This window comes from Pseudorca crassidens, chromosome 8 (genome assembly GCF_039906515.1).
Source record: "Pseudorca crassidens isolate mPseCra1 chromosome 8, mPseCra1.hap1, whole genome shotgun sequence".
Lineage (NCBI taxonomy): Eukaryota > Metazoa > Chordata > Mammalia > Artiodactyla > Delphinidae > Pseudorca > Pseudorca crassidens.
The window spans coordinates 66,411,011-66,422,846 of NC_090303.1; the positions used below are offsets into that span (position 1 = coordinate 66,411,011).

The window sequence follows — 11,836 nt, forward strand, 5'->3', positions numbered from 1 at the left end:
TGGAGCTAGAGGCCAGCCTGCAGTAGCTTGAGAAGCAAATGGGAGGTGAAGAAAAGCTCTCCTCTTTTAAAAAGTTGCTGGATTTTGCTGCTGCTGCGGCTAACACTTATTAGTACTTATTATAAGCAAAGCACTGTCCTAAAACTCAATCCCCTCCCCCCTCAGACAATACACATGCACACTTATATGTACGTATGCGTATAAATACACATAGAGATATATATTAAATTGTTAAATATTCATAACAACCGTATGAAGTCTGAGTATTATCACCATTTTATAGATGAAGAAACTGAGGCCCAGAGTGATGGAGCAACTTGCTTCAGGAGAGACAGAGTAAGAAATGCAGCCAGGCTTTGAGCCCAGGTGGTCTGGCTCTAAGACCTGTGCTCATAACCACCCTGTTGAACTGCCCCTCAATTAGAGGCAGCAGAGAAATGTGATTGTAGCTGGAGAAGAATGGGGGTTCTGGGAGGTTTATTTTTTAATTTAATTTTTGGAATGGGAGAGACCTGAGCAGGTTAATAGGTATCCTCATTTTCTTCCTTGGGTGTAGATAATTTCAGTGCAACCTTGCCCAATTAGCATACTGTTATGAGAAAATCCATAAAAAAGGAGTGAACTCTAAATAGATTATTTCTAAAACCTCCAGTTCCCTCAGCCCTTCTATGAGGCCTTATTCCCAGGGGACTGGAGACTAGAAACCCACAAACAGAGTTTGTTAATGAATCCATGAGAAAAGGGGCAGAAATCAAGGAACCAAGGATAATGCTAGGGGATAAGTGGAGACACGTGGAAGCTACCAGATGACAAAGAAAAGGCCAGTAGCAGGAGGAGAGACAATACTTTCAGGCTTGTTGATGGCAGCTTTCAGGCTTGAGCCAACACTTCTCACCCTTTAATGCTCATCAGAAGCTTTGTAGAAGTGCATAGGCTCACCCCAGAAATACTGAACCAGATGCACTGAGGTGGGACTCCACACATATTTCTGAAAACTGCTTCACATTCTAAAACAAGCTAAACATTTTACACTCTGGTATATTCCATTGAGACCAGATAAATCCTCACAAGAGAGGAAGTAAAGCACATACATGTTCAGAACTGCCCTTCCCGTCTTAGCTTTCATTTAACAAATCTTATGAAGCACCTACACTGCTCTAGGCATTGCACAGTCCTGGAAGCATGATGGTGAGCAAGAAAGACATGGTCCCTGCCCTCAAGTGCTATGAAAGAAACGGTGTTATGTGAGAGCAAAGGAGACCTTCTTCAGATGGGCGGTTTGGGGAAGGCACCTGTGAGGAGGGGACATTTCAACAGAAAGCTGAAGGAGGAGAAGGTGCTGACCGTGCAGAGAACTGGAAGTGTTCTGGGCAAAGGGCCCAAGAACAAGGTGCTGAGACAGGCGAGGCCTGTAGTGCCGCGTCAACACTTACTCCACCTTGAAGACAGTCACCTCCACTCCTTCCCAGGGAGGGCCCAGCCCTTCTCTGCTGAGCTTTCTGTTCCTCTTTGCACCTACCGTTGGGACACTTGTCTCTTCATCATAGTTTGTTTACAAGTTGGTCTCCCTGTCTAGAATCACTCTTTGCATCGTGATTGCCCACCTCATTTGCTGGAATACTGTCCTACATAATTCATTCTCTATAAATATTTGCTGCCGGAAAAAAGAAAACAGAATCATTCTGTAGAAGCTACAGGACTTTAGGCAAGTCTTTTAATCCTCTAGGTCTCAGTAGACTTATTTATAAATAAAATGGGGGAATCATATCTGTCCTGCAGATATGTGATGGTTAAAAGAGATAGCTTACTCAGGGTGCCTCGCAGCAGGGCGGGCACACAGTAAGTGCTCGAGAAATGTTTGTTGAGGCATGACTGACTATGTGAGTGACTGACTATATGATTTAACTGGTAATGAGAAAGTTGGGATACTTGTGCAAGGTTCTTGGAAATTAAGCTCTTCATAATATTTCATTAAAGCTAAAACCAGAGCCGTGTTTACTTTCTGACACTGAGGACTGGCTACTCTGAATGTGCTTCATAATTTATGCCAAACACAGGTGTGCTGATGTGAAGAGCTGCAGGTTGAGTTCAGGTTCTACTCACTAGGTATGAGACCTGGGTCAAGACCTTAAGCCTCAGATGTAAAATATGTTTGATAACTATACCTATAAAATAGAGTTTGGCCCTGTGATACTATACTAAAGTTGGAGACATCAGTATGAACTCATGTCCACACACACACACACACACACACACACACACACACACACACACACAGATGGGTAGATTCATGGCTTACATACATACAAATATACTTTACTAAACTCTCCTCTAGGAGGATCTAGAAGCAATGCCATCCTAGTAACAACAGGCACACCCAGCAACCAGATCTCAGTTTCTAAACACCATTCTCCAATAAAAGGAACCAGGTCACCTTCAAAAGTGGTGGATTGTAGGGTTGGGGCAGGAAAAATACAAGATGACCCTGGATCATCTGGCATTACCAGAAAGTAAGGAAATTCTAAAGAAAGAAAGGAAAAAAAGAAGGAATGAAGAAAGGAAGAAAGAAAGAAAGACAACAAGCAAAGAAAAAAAAAAGGAATGGAATGGAGCTGTGTCAAAAGGACCCAGGGCAACCCGAAAGAGCTCCCAGTGGCCAAAGCTGAAAAAATCTGAGCAAGAAAATAAGTAATGTAGTACTGAATTATAACTCAAAGTATGAAATACATATACACAAGTCTATATTGACATAAATGAATAACTGGATACATAAATAGGGAAGGGGAGATATATCTTTGCAGAAGAATTCCAAATAATATACTCCCTTCTCCAGGAGGTGGGCTTAGAGCCCCCATCCTACTGAGTGTGGTTTGGGCTTAGTGACCCAGTTCTAAAGAACAGAGAAAAGGAAAAGGGAAAAATAGTGACTTTCCCATGAGGAAGCCTGGCAAACACCACCTTAACAAAGTGATCAAGGTTAACGTCCCCCTGGATGTCATGTGGGTATCAGGTACCCCTGATAAAATGTGATGAGAAGGGCACTTAACCTCTGTGGTGTTCCTTCCAAAAAAAAAAAAAAAGACTCTGTCTAATCAATATAAAAACATCAAACAAATCCCAATTTGAGGGACATTTAATGAACATACTTAACCAGTACTCCTGAAAACTGTCAAGGTCATGAAAAGCAAGGAAAGAATGAAAACCCATCATAGACTAGAGGAGACTAGGGAGACCCTAAATGCAATGTGTGTCCTGGACTAGATCCTGGAACAGAGGAAGGACGTTAGAGGAAAAACTGGTGAACTCCAAATCAACTTTGAAGTTTGGTTACTAGTCACGTACAAGTTTGGTTACTAGTCACGTACATTACAAGGGTAATGTCGGCTTCTTTAGTTTTGACCAAGTAATGTTAAAATGTTAACATTAGGGGAAACTTGGGTGAGGGTGTGCTCTCTATGGAATCTTCACAACTTTTTTGTAAACCTGAAATTATTCCAAAATAAAAATCTTATTAAAAAAAAAAAACGGAGTTTGGGGGCGATTAAACGGTAAAGCACATTGCAGGCTCACAGAGCGCAGCACGTCATTATGAACGGAAAGGCACTGTCCATTGTACAGAAGGAAATTCAATGATTAGTAAATCTTAGAAAATGTTAAATTTCCTATCCCTCTATAATTTTTTCCTAAACCCTATTACCTCCCATTAAAAGAGACACCAGATATTTTATCTGACACTTAATGTTTAAAAAATATAAATTCCTGAGGTCAGATTGTTTATTCCTCAGTTGAACGAGAATTTGTCCTGTGTCACTTTCTCATAAAAAGTGCTAACTTTCTCCTTATGTCGGCTTCCTGGTAGTTTGATTCCAGGGAAACACGAGTTCCGTGTACATGCACACACGCCCACACACTCAGCACTGGAGAGCTTCTGGTTCCTGCAGAAATCGGATTTACTGTGGGAAAAGCTGTCGCAAAGTCTGGATTGCTTTCCTAAGGCAGCAGGTCTCTTTTGCAGTCGTGTAAATGGGTTGGAGGCCCCAGGGAAACAGAAGAATCTATCTCCACTAGCGCACACATTCTGAACATAATTCTCTTGTAATGTAGATCAAAGTGGTGTGAAGTAAGTCTTGACTATGCCTTAGAGATGTTGCTAAATACGGCCCGTCCCTCCAGCTCAGGGTTGGTGAGGAAGGAGGTCGGTTCAAAGCCACAGAGTCTGCTTGGGGATCTCAGAGTCAAGGGACCCAGGAGGGAGCAGCATAAAACTGCGGAGGCTCCAGGCTGCACTAGGCCCAATCAGGGCTCGTACATGGTAACCCTCTGATCTAAAAATGAGAGGTTTAAAGCAACAGGGCACACTTGAAGAAACCACATACAGTTTTCAGCTGGAGAGCTGTGGTGTCGGGATCGTGCTCATGCACATGCACACTGGCAGCAGGCAGGGCCTTGCTTTGTGTGCAAATGAGAGGAGGAATGCTATAAATAATCCCCCCAAAGTAGCACAAAACCATCTGGGTGGTCTTTACAACACAGTCTGCACTTTTCCTTTTCCTCTCCTCTTCTCTCTCCTCCCCTCCTCTCTCCTTTCTCCCTGTCTTGTCCTCTTCTTCCCTCCACGCCGCCTATTCCCACTCCATCCTCCTCGTGCCCACTGAACACTGTAGACTGTTTCTTGCTTCAATTAATGATGGAAGGAGTTTGTCATTTTTGAACGCATGGTAGAGAAGGATATGGAGATGTGACTAAACGACTGGCGAGAAGCAGGCTGGAATTTCAGCTTTGCTGTAGATAATGAACACGGGTTCGTTGCAGTCCCTACATGCTGTCCCACCTTTTGCTTTTGGCCCCACTAAAGTCAGGCACCTGTTGCTCTGCACTGCGGGGCTTCGCCCCTGCAGGCCCCTGGAGCAGAGAGACCCCTTTGTCCCTCTACTCCATAGCATGCATTTCGCAGGGACGATGGCTTGCATCATACTGCATTTTACTGGAATCTGAAACACATGAAAAGCAGGACATTGAGGGTGCAGAGTCCTGCTTGTGAGGAACTAGCTGGCCCAGGAGCAGTGGTTTGACTCAGAATACCAATACCCCAGGGGTATCAGTGAGGCACAGAGCACAGTGGTAAGAACTTGGCTTTAAGGACAAACAGACCCAGGGCTGAATCCTCTCCTTGCCCCTTACTAGCTGTGTCACCTAGGCAAACTCCTTATCTTTTAGTCTCAGTTTCCTCATCTGCAAAATAAATACACCCCCAAGAGCACTGCTAAATGAGATCACGTATGTAAATTGCAGTGCCTGGTACATTACTCACATACCACATATGTGCCCGGCAAGATGGAGGCGACAGAGATGGGCAAGATGCAGAGCTGCTGCCTGCTATATTTACATTCTAATAAGGAAATCTATGTAAACTTAATATCTCTGTGACTCCCTTTCCTCATCTATAACGTGTGGGTGACGACAATGCTTATTTCATAAGACTGAATGATTAATATACATGAAACATTTAGAAAAGTACTGGCACATTGTAGTACTTGAAAAGGTATTTCATGCTGTTGGTTGAGAGGAGAGTTAACATTTTGTGGAGAGGATTAAGAGTTATTTTACAGAGAAGGTGACAATGAGATGAGCTAGAAGGATCGCTTGGTGTTGACGGGGCATTCTGGGTAGAAGGAATGATTAAGAGGTGCAAAGGTGCAGGGTTGGGAAGGTTGAGATGGGTTCAAGGGGGAGCCAATCACTCCTTTTGGTCTACAGCATGAGCTACACAAGGATAATAGTAGAGGTCCAGGAAGGCTTTTTGAGAATCCTAAAATGCTAAGTGAAAATGTGTACTTAATTGTGCAGGCAATGTGGAGGTCATAGGCTGGGGGAAATAATATGATTAGAGGTATGCAACAGGAAAATTAGTGTGGCCATGAAGTAAGGACAATTAGAATTTCCATCAGCAATGCAAATGAGAAACTAGTGGCACGTCGTTTATTCATTCGACAAATATTTCTTTGTTATGTATAAGGCACCATCCTAGACATTGAGTATACATAGATGAACAAGATAGAATCTGACCTCCTGGAGGTTATAGCCTAGTGGGAGAGACTCACAGATGATCATGCAGGTATATCATTCAAGACAAGGCAAGTTCAAAGAAAGAAGCTACAGGAGCTTTGACAAGAAGAGTGTGTAAAAGGAGTCAGGGATGGCTTCCTCATCCTTGAGGCAAAGATTTTGGGGTGGACAAGATCATATCTATTTTATAGAAAGACATTTCTGGCATCCGTATGGAAAATTTATTGGAAAGAGGTCAGGAGGGCATCCCTGGTGGCGCAGTGGTTGAGAGTCCGCCTGCAGATGCAGGGGACACAGGTTCGTGCCCCGGTCCGGGAAGATCCCACATGCCGCGGAGCGGCTGAGCCCGTGAGCCATGGCCGCTGAGCCTGCACGTCCGGAGCCTGTGCTCCGCAATGGGAGAGGCCACAACAGTGAGAGGGCTGCGTACCGCAAAAAAAAAAAAAGAAAGAAAGAAATAGAAAGAGGTCAAGAGCAGATTTGGTTGAACTAGTTGGGAAGCTATAGCAGGAGTAACATCAAAAGATGATTGTGTGAAAACTTCATGCAATGATACTGTTACTTGTAATAACACAGATGACTCTCACAGACAAAAGAAACCAGACACAAAGAAGAATATACTGTATTCTTCCATTTACATGAAATTCAAGAGTAAAACTTTATATAAATGAAGTAATCTGTGGTGGTAGATTTCAGAATAGTGGCTGTATTGGCGGGGGGGTTATTGACTGGAAGGGTCATGAGGAAGGCTCTGGCAGGCTGGAAATTATATCTGTATCTTTACTTCTAATTCACACCTGCTTTGTAGGTGTAATTTGTGTGCCATGGGAATGAAAAGTAGGTCTGATATGTACGATTTAAAAAAATGCATACTCAAAATGTAATGTTAAGGGGGAAGAGTAGGATAAAAATTTGTACATATAACATTATCATAACTCTCAAAGAAATTAATATAATTTATTTAAAAATTAAAAGGAAAATATCCAATATATATATATATATTTTTTTTTTGCGGTACACGGGTCTCTCACTGCTGTGGCCTCTCCCGTTGCGGAGCACAGGCTCCGGACGCGCAGGCTCAGCGGCCATGGCTCACGGGCCCAGCTGCTGCGCGACCTGTGGGATCTTCCCGGACCGGGGCACGAACTCGTGTCCCCTGCATCGGCAGGCGGACTCTCAACCACTGCGCCACCAGGGAAGCCCTCCAATATTTTAATATCGGTTATTTCTGGTGGTGGGATTTCAGTTGACTACTGTGAAGAGATATCCCGAGGGTATTTTCAAGAAACGCTGACACAAAGGTTGAGAGACCAACCAACCTCTCTGAGCAAAGGACAGGGATGTGAATCCCATTTCTGGTCTTTCTCAGGGGAGTGACTTTCAGCAAGTTCTGTAACCTTTTTAACCCTCAGTTTCCTCAGTCTTAGAAAAGGGGTCATAATGGTGCTTCCACGCTGGGGCTATTTGGGGGACTAGACAGGATGAAGCGTAAGTACAGTGAATGCTCAGTAAATATCAGTTATTGCTATTAAAGGAAATTGTGGAGGCAGAAGAGGATGAAGCTGTCCACATTTTCACCAACTGCCCCTCTTTTCTGTGTCCTCCGTAGAGATGGAGGCTGGCGATGGGATTTGAGGAGGAGGGTGGAGGGACCAGGGAGCACGCCCAGCTGGGGTGGAAGCTGAACATTTCTGAGATGAAATCCTCCGACTTCCTCCCAGCCAGAAATGATGGTCGAAATGTTCCCAAGTTGGGAATTGAAAAGGGGGTGGTGATGGGAGGACAAGGAAATGCTATTTCGAGTATAAATTCTACAGAGTATAAAAATAAAGAATGTCATTTTAAATGGGATAGTTTAAAGTTGAACATTTTGTGACTATGTATAGCTGTGAGTGTGAAAATATATAAAATGATGCTATTTAAGGAAATCACAAAAACCCATATCACTTGCCTTTGTACATAGAGACACGTTACTTCTGTACATTATCAAACAGTGAATATTATTATATTTGCATGCTATTTGAATACGTGGAAAAAATATTTTAATTAAAATTAACTCTTCTAGAAATCAGTGGAGACCACATCTTCTCAGGTAGAATTAAGGGAAATTTAACTGGCACTTAGTCAATAATCGAGGTAGCATGAAATGCACATGTACCCCAGGTATTTGCATCTCTTTCTTCCTGCTCAAGGAGACAGCCTTATGATATTTACTATTACCAGTAACCCAAATCGTGTTCATTGGTTAGGCCAAAAAGTGTTAAAATGACTTTATTTCAATAAGAATAAAAAGGAAATTACAAATAAAACAGAAGCCTGTTGTGTTATATATAGAAAGACTATAATTCTGGGAAAGGGGGCATAGAATTTTATTTTTTTATTTTACTTATTTTGTTTTATTTTATTTTATAGGAAGTTTCTGAAAATCATTATTTTGAGGCCTAACCAGATCTAATATCATACTCTCATTCATAGCATGAGCAGGAAATTGTGTCCACATTTGTCTGTTTCCATCTGCATTCCAATTCAGAATTGTCAGGACTTCCCTGGTGGTCCAGTGGTTAAGAATCTGTCTTGTAATGCAGGGGATGCCGGTTCAATCCCTGGTCAGGGAACTAAGGTCCCACAAGCCGCAGGGCAACTAAGCCCACACACCGCAACTATGGAGCCCACATGCCACAACTAGAGAGCCCTCGCACTGCAACTAATGAGCCTGTGTGCCACAACTAGAGAGAAGTCCATGCACTGCAATGAAGAGCCCACACGCTGCAGTGAAAGATCCCATGTGCCGCAACTACGACCCGATGCAGCCAACAAATAAATACATAAATAAATATTTAAAAAAATAAATAAATAAAAATTAAAAATTGTCCAACATGATATAATGCACACACGGTATTCTGAAAAGCTACCTCTGAATAATAATGATATTGGTAATAATTATATTAGCTACCATTTTTATTAATATTTATCTATGCAGCAGGTATTGTGCTAAGCATTTTATATATATTAGTTCACCTACTTCCCCCAACAAATCTATGAGGGAGGTTTTTTAGGTATTTTGTTAGACCAATTTTATGGGTGAGAACAATAAAGCTTAGAGTAGGGGGAACAACTACCCAAGTTTTCCCAGGATGTGGGACTTCCAACTGCTTATACCAGGAAAGTCCTGGGCAAACTGCATGAGTTGGTCACTCTATAAAAGTAACTTGCTTGATTTTTAAAGGGTAGAGAGGGATTTAACCTCTTTTCACCTTGGCTGGTCAGATTTCCTGTGTACTGCCGGCCCAGCTCTAGATTACAGTCTAAAATAAACAGCAAAGACGTTCTTTGATGGCATGGGGGAGGGATCTAAGTTGAAGTTTGGGAATATTATTCCAGGCGATGTAATGGAAAATGTCATTTTTCCAGTCCCTGTCCCCAGACCACTGAGCCAGTGAAGCTGAACCTCCCTTTACCAGATTTCCAAAGGGCTTGCATATCACCATAATCTGGCATTCAGAATGAAAAAGCACTCACCTTGGGAAGGGGATAGAGGTGACACAAGGGTTGGCCAGGGTCCTGTTTACAAAACTCCAGGGTGTGACACACCACATCCGCATTTACATCCGCTCTGAGCCTGGAGGGAAATAGGGCAAAACAAAGGATATTTAAAAGCTCTCAGGCATTAGGAAACAAAAGCTATTTCAAAAGAAGGTCAACTCCCAGAATGAATTCTAGTATGGCCTTTGAGTCCAGTTCCATGCAGCTGCTGGATCATAACGATTTCCTGCCACTTGCTTTCTCCTACTTTTAGAATAAGGTCCTGGGGACTCACAGCACTGAGCTGTGAGCCGGCCTCTCACACGGGCACTGTGACGCTTTTCCGGAGAAGCCGCAAATAAAATTGAGAAAGGAAAAATGGACAGAGGTGTAATTTCATGGGAACAACATTATTTTTTTTTAATTTACTTATTTAATTAATTTATTTTTGGCTGTGTTGGCTCTTTGTTGCTGCGCGCGGGCTTTCTCTAGTTGAGACGATTGGGGGCTACTCTTCGTTGTGGTGCGTGGGCTTCTCATTGCTGTGGCTTCTCTTGTTGCGGAGCACGAGCTCTAGGTGCATGGGCTTCAGTAGTTGTGGCACGTGGGCTCAGCAGTTGTGGCTCATGGGCTCTAGAGCTCAGGCTCAGTAGTTGTGGCACACGGGCTCAGTTGCCCAGAGGCATGTGGGACCCTCCCAGACCAGGGCTCGAACCGTGTCCCCCGCATTGGCAGGCAGACTCTCAACCACTACACCACCAGGGAAATCCCAGAACAACATTTTAATGTTTACTGAGCCTTATAGCAAAAAATCTTTGATATAGCCTTAAACACCTAAAATTATCTTCTTAGATGTAATCCAAATCACCTCTTTTCCTTTTAAAGTAAATATATTTATCTTTGACTTTTTCCCCTGAGTATGGTGTAAGGATAGTGCTCTTCAAACATTTTGGTTTATGTCTGGGTTTGAAGGGGTTAAAACAAACCTTCCATATTCATTTTCTACATGCCACCCCCAACACTCTTAAACCAAGAAGAATGAGGATAATGTGCTGCTTCAAATGAAGGAACAAGTCATGTGTGGACCTTTAGTAACTTTTCCAAGTAAACTACTGACTCAAACTCAAATCAAAACAACAAAAACAAAGACTCCAGAAACATACGTTGGTAATATCTAGAGACTAATCTTGGAAGGACAGTTATAGATTCTAGAAGCTATTTTGAGGGGTTTCTTCTCAACTCACAAGATCACTTAACTGTCCCCCTTCACTTGTAGGGGTGGGTTCCTGGCAACTGTGTATATACTTCATATCTCCCACCAGTTGATTGGTCCTCATTAGACTGCAATTCAAGTAGGACCAATCAGATTCTCTCTCAGGGAAATTTGGAATTGGTATTAAAAAGTCTGACTTCATTCTGGGCTGTTCCAAGAATAGCAGGAGCTATAGTGACTGGGGACTGTAATGTCATTTCCTGCCACGAGGACAGAGCATTTGGAAAGCTAGTCTGTAGGATGGGGTTCAGGCGGCAGAACCCAACGTGTGCAGTGAGGAAGAGACTCTGTTCCTGGTGACTTCCCAGTCCTGTTTCCAGCTCTGTCTGAAGCCTGGATATTTTCCTGTCTTTAAGTTCCATGACATGCTTTAGGTGCCCTTGTAATAAATCTACTCTAACACGCTCCCCCTCCAACTATTACAGTGACTATCTCTACAGCTACTACAATCACTACCACCATTCTTCTCTCCCTGACCCTTCTCCTCTTCCTCTTCCTTCTACTTCACAAGCAAAGCTAAGTTGTTTCTGTCTTTTTGTTTTTTTTGACTGAATGCAGTCACAGCCCACGCATGGGCCAGCCCTTGAGAAGCATTGGTGAGCCTGGCAATGCTTGGCCCTGTGACCAGGGCCTGGATGTAAGTCATTGGATCTGCTCCCTGGCTTCACTCCTATTTCTGCTTTATTCCTCCAATAACCATTCCAGCGACCCTCCATTGGGTTGTCCACTCCTCCAAGGGAGTTTTATACCTGGACATGCAGAATAAAAAACTAGATTTAGAGACATAAAACAAAAGCAAGGTGCAAACAAAACAAAATAAAACAGAAACGCATCCTGGTTTCACTTAGTGTGCATAAGTAGCACTTTTAATAGTTGCTGAACATCGAAACATCTTTAAAAGCTCTAATAATCTTAACTTTGGACTGCCAAGCAAAAAATGCGAGGAGGGGCCTTGAGTCTTAATTTATATCATGA

General features: G+C 42.9%; 1 protein-coding gene across 4 annotated transcripts in view; it reads right to left on the reverse strand.

Moving 5' to 3' along the window:
- Positions 1-11,836, reverse strand: part of AOAH (acyloxyacyl hydrolase) — a 173,772-nt gene that overhangs the window by 132,411 nt on the left and 29,525 nt on the right. For all 4 annotated transcript variants that reach the window (XM_067746725.1, XM_067746726.1, XM_067746724.1 and 1 more), the window contains one exon: positions 9,586-9,685. In XM_067746725.1, the coding sequence (XP_067602826.1) occupies positions 9,586-9,685 (100 nt within the window). The remainder of the gene's footprint in view (positions 1-9,585; positions 9,686-11,836) is intronic.